The sequence below is a fragment of the Narcine bancroftii genome, chromosome 5 (assembly GCF_036971445.1).
Source record: "Narcine bancroftii isolate sNarBan1 chromosome 5, sNarBan1.hap1, whole genome shotgun sequence".
Taxonomy (NCBI): Eukaryota; Metazoa; Chordata; class Chondrichthyes; order Torpediniformes; family Narcinidae; genus Narcine; species Narcine bancroftii.
The window spans coordinates 169,889,293-169,901,673 of NC_091473.1; the positions used below are offsets into that span (position 1 = coordinate 169,889,293).

Genomic DNA, 12,381 nt, shown 5'->3' on the forward strand with positions numbered 1-12,381 from the left:
ATTTGAACCAGGGTCACTGCTACTGTAACAGCATTGCACTTATCTTAATTCATACTGTCTTCATATCCAATGAGTGTAGCAAAGTTTGGGACAATATTTTAAAGCTAAAATAAGTTAAAGCATAGATCAAATACACATTGGGAATTATTTATGTAGAAGAGCTCCTACTCGGCATAGGGACTTTTACTAAGATGTAATGGGCTTAAACATTATGTGTTAAATCTTGAAAAATAGCCTAATAAAATTTGGATTGGGTACAGGCTGCTCCACTGCTAAGCTGGTGTAATGCGCACAATAAAATCAGCATAAAACATACCACCTCCAAAAAGAAGTATGACTAAAGCAGTAATATTCTTTTATTCCTAATAAGGTATTAAAAACTGGATGTGTTTGGTAACACTTTGCTTAATTTAACATTCACATATGTCACACTATTGAAGGAATAACTGCTCAGGTTTTTATGTGTAGCCGAAAATGAGATTGAACTCATGTTGAAAATTAAACTTTATCCATTGTTAATTTGCAAAGTAGATAATATCTTACTTATCCACTGATGGTATATTGTCCTCTTCATAATACTCCTCCCCACTGTAATATTCCTGATCTCCTGAATATTGCTCTTCCTCAAACCAATCATCTGGTCTTGTTTCCTCATGACAAATAGTGGGTCGACAGTCATCACCAGAATCTGATCTACAGAAAATCAAGATGTATTTTATTTAATAGTCTACTAAAAATAGACAGATATAGACAGGCACAATTTATTAATGCAAAATGCCTTGCGATTAGAATACATTAATGGGGGAAAAGGTGATTGTATGTTATATATACTCAAAACAAAATGTGTATAAAATAATTATCTATTTAAACTTTAATAAAACAATGATTTGTAGCGGTAGCTATACTGCTACTGAAAGAACACACAACCAGACTGGTTGAGCTCAGTGAGCAGAACTGATTTATTGCAGGCTGCTGGGCTGGACTTGTTCTTCTAGCCCAGACCTGGCTGAGGGGCACTGACGTCACCCGGGCGTCACGTGGTCCCCAGTGCGTACTTTTGAAACCTTTGCTGAGAAGAAGGGGAAACCCCCAACGGTGCCATTTTGGCTGGCAGCTTCGCCGCGTGGATTACAAGCGGGGCTGGTTCGCCTGCCTAGTGGTGTGCCGCCACTAACCCCCCCCCACCCGAGAACCAGCGCCAATGTCCTTTTTAGCTGGGCGGCCTCGTTTCTTGGACTGAACCACAATCACTGGTTCGGTGGGATCGAGGTGCGCTGGCTTCAGCCTGTCCACAATAAACAGTTCCTGCCTGCTGCCGATGTCCAGCGTGAACGTAGACCCTGAAAGCTGGACAACCTTGTATTGCCCCTCGTAAGGTCTCTGCAGAGGTGCCGCGTGCAGGCCCCGCTGAATAAATACGTACTCTGCAGAAAGCAGCTTGCTGGGGATGTGAGATGGCTGTGTGCTATGTCTGGGCGGCGGTGGGGGTGTGAAGGAGTCCAAGCGGGCTCGTAGGTGGGGAAGCAGTTCATGTGGCAACCGCTGGGGGTTGTGAAGTGTGTTGAACTCACCAGGAAATTCCAGCAGTGCGCCATAGACCAGCTCAGCTGATGATGCCTACAGATCCTCCTTGGGCGTGGAGCGGATGCCCAGGAGCACCCAAGGCAGTTCATCCACCCAGTCGGGACCGGTGAGGCGGTGCAGACTTAAGGTGGCGGTGCAGGCGCTCGACCAGCCCATTGGCCTGCAGGTGATAGGCCATGGTGCGGTGTAGCTCGATCCCCAACCTGTTGGCAAGCTGTGCCCAGAGTGCAGAGGTGAACTGGGCGCCCTGATCGCTGGTGAGGTGATTCAGAACGCCGAACTGGGTGACCAACCATGCAACAGCGCTCGGGAGCAGGAGTCCATGGAGGTGACCGGCATCGGGATCGCCTCGGGCCAATGAGTGGTGCGATCTACCACTGTGAACAGGTAATGGTTGCCCTGGGAAACAGGTAAGGGCCTGACTATGGCCACGTGAATGTGGCTGAACCATTCCCGGACGTGCTTGAACTCTTGCATGGGTGCCCTGGTGTGCCTATGTACCTTGGACATCTGGCAATGGGTGCATGTTCTGGCTCAGCCCGCGATCTGCTTCTGCAGCCTGTGCCAGACAAGCCAGTCTGCCACCATCCGGACTGTGGACCTGGTGGATGGGTGCGATGGAAGACTTGTATGCGCCACTGCTGGGGAACCACTGGCTGCAGGCTGCCCATGGAGACATCGTACAGGACGGTGCTTCCGCTGCTCGGAGTTGGGAGGTCCCGGTACCAGAGACCTGTGGTGGGAGTCCTGAAGGCTCGCGTCTCCTCGTCGGACTTCTGGTCCCGGGTGAGCTGGTCAAAGTCGAGGTCAGACGTCAGCACGCAGATGGTCGGTCATGAGAATGCATTGGCGACCACGATGTCCTTCCCCGCCTTGTGCCAAATGTCGGTGGTAAACTCCAACACGAAGGAGAGATGATGCTGCTGGCGGGCCGACCAGGGGTCCTTCGCCATCGCGAGTGCCTGGATGAGGGGTTTGTGGTCAGTGAAGATTGTAGAAGTCATCCCCTCCAAGAAATAGCGGAAATGCCGCACTGCCAGGTAACTCATGGTCAAAAGCACTATACTTGCGCTCTGGTGGGCGGTGAAGCCGGCTGAAGAATGCCAGCGGCTTCCATTAACCATTCACCTGCTGCTCCAGGATTTTGCCAACGGTGTGGCAGAGGCATCGATGGAAAGCGCCATATGCTGGTTGGTGTGTGGGTGAGCGAGCATGGTAGCCTTCGCGAGGGCATCCTTGGTCGCCTCGAATGCGCTGCAGGCCTCTGGGGTCCAGGTGAGCATTTTGTGCTTGGCTGCGATGAAGGCGAATAGCGGCTGCATGATGCGCGCAGCTCCTGGGATGAATTGGTTGTAGAAGTTGACCATACCCGCAAACTCCTCCAGCCCCTTGAGATTGTCTGGACGTGGGAATTCCTTGATAGCGGTGACCTTCGTAGCGGCGGGCATGGCTCCCTCGGCCATGATGGTATGGCCCAGGAACTGCATGGACTGTTTCCCAAACTGGCATTTGGCTGGGTTGATGGTGAAGCCGGTCACCCAGCTGGGAGAAGCAGATCTGCAGGTGGGCCTTGTGTTGCGCTCGATCCCTGCTGGCAACAAGGATGTCGTCTAAGTAAATGAAGACAAAATCCAGGTCCCTGCCCACTGAGTCCATGAGGCGCTGGAAGGTCTGAGCGGCGTTCTTGAGTCCGAATGGCATGCGAAGGAATTTGAACAAGCCGAAGGGGGTGATAATGGCCATCTTGGGAATGTCCTTAGGGTGCACCAGGATTTGGTGATACCCGCGCACCAGATCAACCTTGGAGAAAACCCCCGCACCATGCAAGTTCGCTGTAAAGTCCTGGATGTGAGGGATGAGGTAATAGTCAGGAACTGTCACCTCATTGAGCCGTCGATAGTCTCTGCAGGGGTGCCAGCCGCTGGACGCTTTCAGGACCAGGTGGAGCGATGAGGCCCATGGGCTGTTGGACCACTGAATGATTCCCAGCTCCAACAGATGCGAAAACTTCTCCTTTGCCACCTAGAACTTGTCAGGTGGGAGCCGGCATGCCTTGGCATGAACTGGTGGGCCCTGGGTAGGGATGTGGTGGAACACCCCATGGCGCGGCGAGGCAGTGGAGAACTGTGGCTTGAGGAGGGTCGGAAACTCATCCAGGATTCGCTGGAACTCATCTCTAGGTGTGCTGATCATGGCCATCTGCAGCTGCTCTGTGCGGGAGACGTCGAGGAGAACAGCCTGGAAAGTACGGACATCCACCAGGCGCTTACCCTGAATGTCCACCAGAAGCCCATGGGTGAGGAGGAATTCGGCACCCAGGATGGCAGTCGTAAGGGACGAGACAGTGAACTTCCACGATAACTTTCGTCGGCCGATCTGGAAGTGGACTGTCTTGTCTCCATACGTCCGGATCTCTCTTGTGTTGGCCACACGGAGAGGAGGTCCTCGAGGTCGATTCCTAGACTCCATGGCTGTGGCCGGGATGACGCTGATATGGGCCCCAGTGTCGAGGAGGAACCGCCGGTCGCTGACTGAGTCCCGCAGGTAGAGGAGGCGCTGTCCTTGGCCAGCCACTGCAGCCATTAACAGCGGCCAGCCTGCTCGTTTCCCTGGAATGAGTAGGGCTGATGACACTTACGAGCCTTGGCTCCCCAGCGCTGGTGGTAGAAGCAGAGGCCTTGAGTGGATGCCGGTGGTAGAAGCAGAGGCCTTGAGCGGATGCCATGCCTTTGGCTATGCTCTTAGTGGCCCCTGCAGGGGCCGGATGTTCTACCGCAGCACAAGGGGCGGGCTTGTCACGGTCATGCACGTGCCTCGTGACCTGCTGGACCACCAAGCCCTCCAGGAATCGCTCAAGCCATAGCTCTTGGGCCTTCTGAGTGACCTTCCTCGGGTCAGTAAAGCTCTCTTGGGCCAGTAACAGTCAGATGTCCTCAGGCAGATGGTCAAGGAAAATGTGTTCGAAGAGTGGCCAGGTAGTGTGATCACCCATGAGTGCGAGTATCTCGTCCACCAGCTCCATTGGGGACCTGTCCCCCAGGACGTCGAGGTGCAGCATCTGAGCGGCACACTGGCGCCTGGATAGTCCGAGGGATCCGGTGAGCACTCGCTTGATGGTCTCGTATTTGTCTTCAGTGGGTGGGTGCTGAACGAGGTGCAGCACGCGTTTGGCAGTGGCCTGGTCCAGGGCGGTGACCACATGATAGAATTTGGTCGTGTCGGATGAAATCTGGCGGAGGTGAAACTGAGCCTTCGCATGGCCAAACCAGGTCTCCGGCTCCTGAACCCAGAATTCAGGCAGCTTGACGGGTATATCACTGATCCCATTTGAACCAGTCGGGGTTACCAATTGTAGAGGCAGCTACACGGCTACTGAAAGAACACACAACTAGACAGGTTGAGCTCAGTGAGCAGAACTGATTTATTGCAGGCTGTTGGGCTGGACATACTCCCAGCCGGACCTGGCTGAGAACCGCGCTGAGGGGTGCTGACGTCACCCGGGCATCACGTGGTCCCCAGCATGGGCTTCTGAGCCCTGTGCTGAGATGAAGGGGAAACCTCCAATGGCGCCATTTTGGCCGGCTGCCCCGCCATGTAGATTACAAACGGGGCCGGTTCGCCTGCCTAGTGGTGTGCCCCCACAGATTAACATATTTTGTCAAGAAAGTAAATACTGTATATGTTAAAGATGAATGATACAAAGAATATGGAGATATTAGGAAATATACCTAATATTAGTTTAATAAGAATGTATTCAGGTTCAGAAAGTTTTCAGGAAAAAAAGTTAAGGAAATACAGAAATTTCACTAACTTTTCTGCTCAAAAACAATACTGATCTTACAAAAATAATAGAAAATAAAGGCAGATCCACATTTTGAGAAATTGTTCTGTTTCCCACCAAAATGCTTGGCTCTCTGGCCAAGTCTGTTATTCTTAAGCTTGAATATAATCGATGACTGGACTCCAAAAGCCATATATAATTTCAATTATACATAGTTATTTGAGAAAAAAGATGTCTCCTCACTTTTGGGCTGAATGGCCAACACTTTACCTTGAGATTAGACAATGAACATTGGTTCCAATCTCTCCATTTTGAGGAATCAGATTCTCAGCATCAACACTTGTCAACACCTTTCAGAATCTTTAATATTTCAATTTAGATGGGTTCTCAATCTTATAGATTCAAATACCTTATGAACAGTTCAATATTACACCAGATTGGACAATTTCTGGACCTCATGATTCAGTCATTTTATTCTTTGCCCAAACATTAATAACTGATGGGTTTCTAATGGAAAACTATTAGCTTTCAAGTAACCATTACAGATAGCTTATTAAATAATTAAAGTCCAACAATGGTGCTTTGAAGAGATTTGAACTAATTTTTCAAAGCCGATGGCAGACTACAGCAATAATTTAACCACTGCCTGAACCTCTGATTAACTAATAATTTTATATTTCACCACCTCCCAAAGGAATTATATCATGCATTTATGCGGAAGATCTAAAATGAACATAGTAAACATGCACCTGATAAAGATGCATGGTCTCAGCAAGACTCAACACATCCTCGACATGAACTTGTTCTTGTCCTTCAATCTACTTGCATCAAAAGCCAGCATATTATCTATCACCACCTGTTCAAATTCATGCGTAATTTACCATTTTGACCGAATAGGCTTTTAAAATGGTAAAATTATAATGTAACATCAAAAATTGATCCTCCAAATGGAAAGATGTATAATGCCTGTTGTGATTTTAAGTGCAAGCCTGACCTTTAATGGAATGTAATGAATAGCTACCAAATATCAGGCTGTCATTGGATAACAATTTAAAATCTGCAATCATACTAAAATGACCTCATAATTACAGTAAATAAGGCTGCCAGGATTAGCATGAGCTTTTGATTCATTTTAAACCAACTGATATAATAATATTTTGCACAGGCCAATGCTCTTTCAGTTGCCAAATGTAATACCTTGGAATTTGCTGTGCTTAGACAAAACTGAAATTACTAGCATTGGGAGGACTAAAAGCAATTCTTGAAGCCATGAAATGGCTGCAAAAAAATCAAATGCCATTTTCTCTACATAACTGGAGGCCAGCCAAGGCCATTTTAAATGTGCAAAATTAGCAGAATGCATGAGGTGACTCTCAAGACTACAAATCCACCTTCAAATATCAATAAACAGATTTCCATGGAAAATATGTATTACACTCATAGCAACAAAATACACAATCAACAAGAAGAGTCAAGCAGTCGTTTTAAAATGGCATTCAATTGGCGTCACACAAGGTCAAGTGGTTTTTAAAAGTGCCATGTACTGCACAATTTTGACTGGACTCAGTGATTGTCCTGACAGCAATTTTCAGACTTTCACATCGAACCATAGAAAATTACTGTACTGAAACAGGCCCTTTGGCCTTTCTAGTCTGTGGCAAACTACTTTTCTGCCAAGTCGCACTGACCTGCACCCAGTCCGTATCCCTCCATTCCTCTCCCATCCAAGTACTTGTCCAAATTATTCTTAAATGTCAAAATTGAGCACGCATTCACCTCTTCAGCTGGCAGCTCATTCCACACTCCACCACTCTGTGTGGAAAAGGTTCCCCCTCATGTTCCCTCTAAACTTTATCCCTTTCTCCTTTAACCCATGTCTCTGGTTTGTATCTCACCTACCCTCAGTGGAAAAAGCCTACCCACATTTACACTCTCTATCCCCCTCTTAATTTTAAATTCCTCCATCAAATCTCCCCTCATTCTTCTATGCTCCAGGGAATAAAGTCCTGACCTGTTTAACCTTTCCCAGTAACTCAGATCCTGAAGTCCAGGCAACATCCTAGTAAATCTTCTCTGCACCCTTTTAATCTTACTGATATCTTTCTTCTAGTTAGGTGACCAAAACTTCACACAAAATTCCAAATTTGGGCTCACCAATGCCTTATAAAAACCTCACCAAGACATCCCAAATCCTATTCTCAATACTTTGATTTATTGAAGGCCAATATGTCAAAAGCTCTCTTTGCAACCCTATCCCCTGTGATGCCACTTTGAGGGAATTACGTATCTATATTTACAGATCCCTCTGTTCTACCACACCTCTCAGTGCCCTACCATTTATCATGAATGCCCTTTCTTGATTTGTCCTTCCAAAAGGCAACACCTCACACTTGTCTGCATTAAATTTCATCTGCCATTTTTCACCCCATTTTTCCAGCTAGTCCAGATCCCTCTGCAAACGTTGAAAGCCTTCCTCGGTTTCCACAACACCTCCAATCTTAGTGTCATCTGCAAACTTGGTGATCCAATTTACCACATATCCAGGTTATTGATATAGATGACAAACAGCAATGGTCCCAGCACTGATGCCTGGGGCACACCACTAGTCACAGGCCTCCAGTCTGAGAAGCAATCATTCATCACCACTCTCTAATTTCTCCCGTAGAGCCAATGTTGAATCCAGTTCACAACTTCACCATGAACATCGAGCTTCTGAACTTTCCTGACTAATCTCCCATGTGGGACCTTTTCAAAGGCCTGACTAAATTCCATGTAGATAATATCCACACCATTTCCTTCATCAACATTCCTGGTAATCTCAAAAAGCTCAGATTGGTTAAACGACCTACCATGTGTAAAGTCATGTTGACCATCCCTAATCAGTTCATGGCTCTCCAAATACTTGTATATCCGATCTCTTAGAACATTTTCCAATAATTTACTTATGACTGACATCAGGCTCAAGGGCCTATAATTTCCAGGAATGATCCTCTCTATCGCCGCCACAAATTTTGTAACTTATGGTTGATTATATGACTTTGTGTTGCATTTATTGGTGTGAATTAATAGTAATGAAAATACCATTCAGGATTTTTTAAATTATTATTTTCATTTAAAAATATGAATAATGAAGATAAACCAAAACAAGCCTATAACATAAAAATACGAGCGGCAAACAAAGCAGCTGAATTACATCTTATCATAATGCGTTACCTTTCTGTCTAGTTACAAAGGGAGTGTATTTTGGAATTTTAGGTTCAGTGCCAGGCTACTTTAGTGCCAGATACTGACTGAAATATAACCATATAACAAATTACAGTATGGAAACCGGCCATCTCAGCCCCTCTCGTCCACACCGATTTAAGTGATCTCTTCTAGTCCCGCCTACCTGCTCCCTGTCCATCACCCTCCAATCCCCTCACATCCATACACTTATCCAACTTTCTCTTAAATGACAAAATTGACCCTGCTACAACCACCTCTTCTGGAAGGTCATTCCACTCAGCCACCACTCTCTGAGTGAAGAAGCTCTCTCTCATGATACTTCTAAACTTTTGCCCCCTAACCCTTAACTTACGACCCATCATTCCAATTTCACCTACTCTCAAGGGGAAAAGCCTATTCACATCTACTCTAACTATCCCCCTCATAATTTTAAATACCTCTATCAAATCCCCCCTCAATCTTCTATACATCAATGAATAAAGACCCAGTCTACTCAATCTTTCTTTGTATCTGTCTTGTCCCTTTCCCTCTCCTAACTGTAACCCACTGATCCTCCTCCTGTAGCCCTGATGTGACCACCTGGCTATGACAGCCTCACTCTCCCTGACCAAAGTGAGGTCATCGAGCTGCAGCTCCAGTTCCTTAACATGGTCCCTGAGACGCTGCACTCAGTACACCTACATACATGCTGAACATCAAAAAGTGGTGTTTCAGCGGTCAACCACATATTTGATCAAGAACACAATTTCCAAAAAAAATAGCAAGTAATAGGATATCTTTATTGATTTTATAGTATCTGGGTGGTCAGCATTTATTGGCCATTCTCGATTTCTTCAAGTAGGTGGCAGTGACCTCCCTCTTGAATTGCAGTCCTTCTCGTAAAGGTACTCCTACAATGCTGTGGAGCGGAGCAGTGAGTTTCTGTGTTTGAATCTTTCTGGTAAAGGTACTCCCACATTGCTGTGGAGTGGAGCAGTGAGTTTCCGGGTTTGAACCCAGTGAGGAAGAAGGAACAGCAAAGTTTCCCAATCAGGATTGTTGGGCTCAGAGGGGAATGTTAAAGTGGTGGTGTTACCATGCACCACCATGTGTGTCTTTCCTGGTGGTAGCAGTGACCATGATGGGAGTTGTCAGAACAGCTGAGAAGAGTAGCTGCAGGGCAAGATTGTATACACTGAAGTAAATCTTTGTGCTTTGTCTTGGATGATGTCAAGTTCCTTGAGGGATATTGAGGCTGAATTTAGTATTCAATAAATACTTATTTAGCTGAATTGGTAAGTATTCAATTATCTCACTCATTCTCACCTTGTAGATTGTGGAAAGATGGACAGTCACATTGCTATCTACCAACCCTCTGACCTGCTCTTGAATCTATATTACTTTATGATTGATCCCTCTGAGTTTCTGGTCAAAATTGATTGCAGAGATCTGAGCACATTCCAGGATATCCCACCTGGAATTTTCAGGGGAAAGATTCTGCTATTTTATCTACATTGCAATGAGTGAGACCATCTATTGATGCTTCCAGATATTAATTCCATTCACAATTAGTTTAATAACAATAGACAGCCTACAACAGAATATGAATTGATGCAAAGATTCATTATAGTGCAGCAAGTCCACCACAAGTAGTGATGATTGTGGTTCCTTCACATAGAAGGACCAGGGCTGAACACAAGAACAAAATAAATTGGTACAGGAGTTGGCCATCCAGCCTGTCGAACCTGCTCCGCCATTCAATGTGATCATGAGTGATCTGACGGTTGTTGGCTCATCTCCATCGATCTGCCTTTTCCAAATATCCCTTAATTCTCCTATTATGTAGAAATCTATCCAACCATGTCTTAAATATATTTACTGAGTTAGCTTCCTCTGCTTCAATGGGCAGCGAATTCCACAAATTCACCACCCTTTGGGAAAAGCAGTTCCTCCTCATCTCAGCCCAATTTACTGCCCTGAATCTTGAGCCTATGTCCCCTAGTTCTGGTCTCCCCTACCAATGGAAACAACTTACCTACCTCAATCTTATCTATGCCATTCATAATTTTATGTTTCTATAAAATCCCCTCTCCTCAATTCCAGCAAGTCCAGTCCCACATGACTCAGATTCTTCTCATAGGCTAATCTTTTCATCCACAGAATCAACCTGGTGAACCTCTTCTGCACCGCCTCCAAAGCCAGTACATCCTTCCTCAAATAAGGAAGCCAGAACTGCATGCAGTACTCTACATGTGGCTCACCAATATTTTGTACAGTTGCATCATAACCTCCCTGATGTTAAATTTAATCCCTCTCGATAAGAAGACTAACATTGCATTTGCCTTTTTGATAGCCTGGTATACCTATAAAACAACCTTTTGCTATTCATGCACGAGCACTTCCAAGTCCTTCTGCATAGCAGCATGCTGCAATCGCTTACCATTTAAATAATATTCTGATTTCCATTCTTCGTTCCAAAGTGGATAGTCTCACACTTGCCGACATTGTACTTCATCTGTCAGGCCCTTGCCGACTCACTTAACCTATCAGTATCTCTCTTCAGACTCTCCGTAACCTCTGTACAATTTGCTTTTCCAATCAATTTAGTGTCATCAGCAAATTTAGGTACACTGCACTGTGCCCTCTTCCAGATCGTTTATTTATACTATGACCACCGACCCCTGCGGCACCCCGCTCACCACTGATTGCCAACAAGAAAAACCTCTGTACACCAACTCTCTGATTTCTATTGGTTAACAAATCCTCTATCCATACTAGTATATCACCCTCAATTTCATGAATGTTTTATGTGGCATTTTATCGAACACTTTCTGAAAATCCAGGTAAACAATGTTCACCTGCTCTCTCTATCTACTGTGCTCATTAAATCCTCAAAGAACTCCAGAAAATTTGTCAAACTGGAGATGCTTTTGCTGAATCCACGCTGCGTCTGCCTGATGGATCCTTTTCACTCCAGACGCCTCACTATTCTTTCTTTAATGATAGCTTCAAGCATTTTCCAAACCACAGATCTTAAACTAACCAGCCTATAGTTCCCTGCCTTTTGCCGACATCCTTTTTTGAATAGTGCTGTGACATTCACTATCTTTCAATCCACTGGGACCAGCCCAGAGTCCAGAAAATTTTGGTAAATTATCACCAAAGCCTTGAGTATAACTTCTGTCATTTCTTTCAGTACCTTGGAATGGATTCCACCAGGACTAGGGGACTTATCTATTGTTAGATCCTCAAATTTTCCAAGTACAACCTCTTTAGTGATAGCTTTAACATCCAAGTCCTCATCTCCCATCACATCTATAACATCTGTCTTTGGCATATTTGACGTGTCCTCCGCCTTTTTATCCGACTGGATAAAAAACCAACACAAAATAGTAATTCAAAGCCTCAGCCATTTCCTCATTATCCAATATCAATTCTCCCTTTTCAACATCCAAGGGACCAACCTTCACTTTAGCCCCTTTATGCGCTTGATATAATTATAAAAACTTTCTGTCCATTTTTATATTTTGTGCAAATCTTTTCTCAGAGGCTACCTTCCCTTTCTTTATTGCTCACTTCGTGCTTCTTCGTGGCTTCTCAAATGTTTCCCAGTCTTTTGGATTCCCTCTGCTCTTGGTGACTTTGAGCACACAAGCCCTTAGTTTGATGCTTTCCTTGATCTCCTTAGTTATCCAAGGCTGGCTGTCCCAACCCTTATTGTCTTTTATTTTAAACTGGAATATATTTTTGTTGAACACCGTGAAAAATCTCTGAAAATCCTTCATTGTTCCTCAAACTGTCCATCCATATAG

General features: G+C 45.4%; 1 protein-coding gene across 11 annotated transcripts in view; it reads right to left on the minus strand.

Annotated features, from left to right (window-relative positions):
* The window catches only part of LOC138764176 (voltage-dependent L-type calcium channel subunit alpha-1D-like), a 427,400-nt gene that overhangs the window by 22,902 nt on the left and 392,117 nt on the right, over positions 1–12,381 (minus strand). For all 11 annotated transcript variants that reach the window (XM_069939715.1, XM_069939725.1, XM_069939713.1 and 8 more), the window contains one exon: positions 544–693. In XM_069939715.1, the coding sequence (XP_069795816.1) occupies positions 544–693 (150 nt within the window). The remainder of the gene's footprint in view (positions 1–543; positions 694–12,381) is intronic.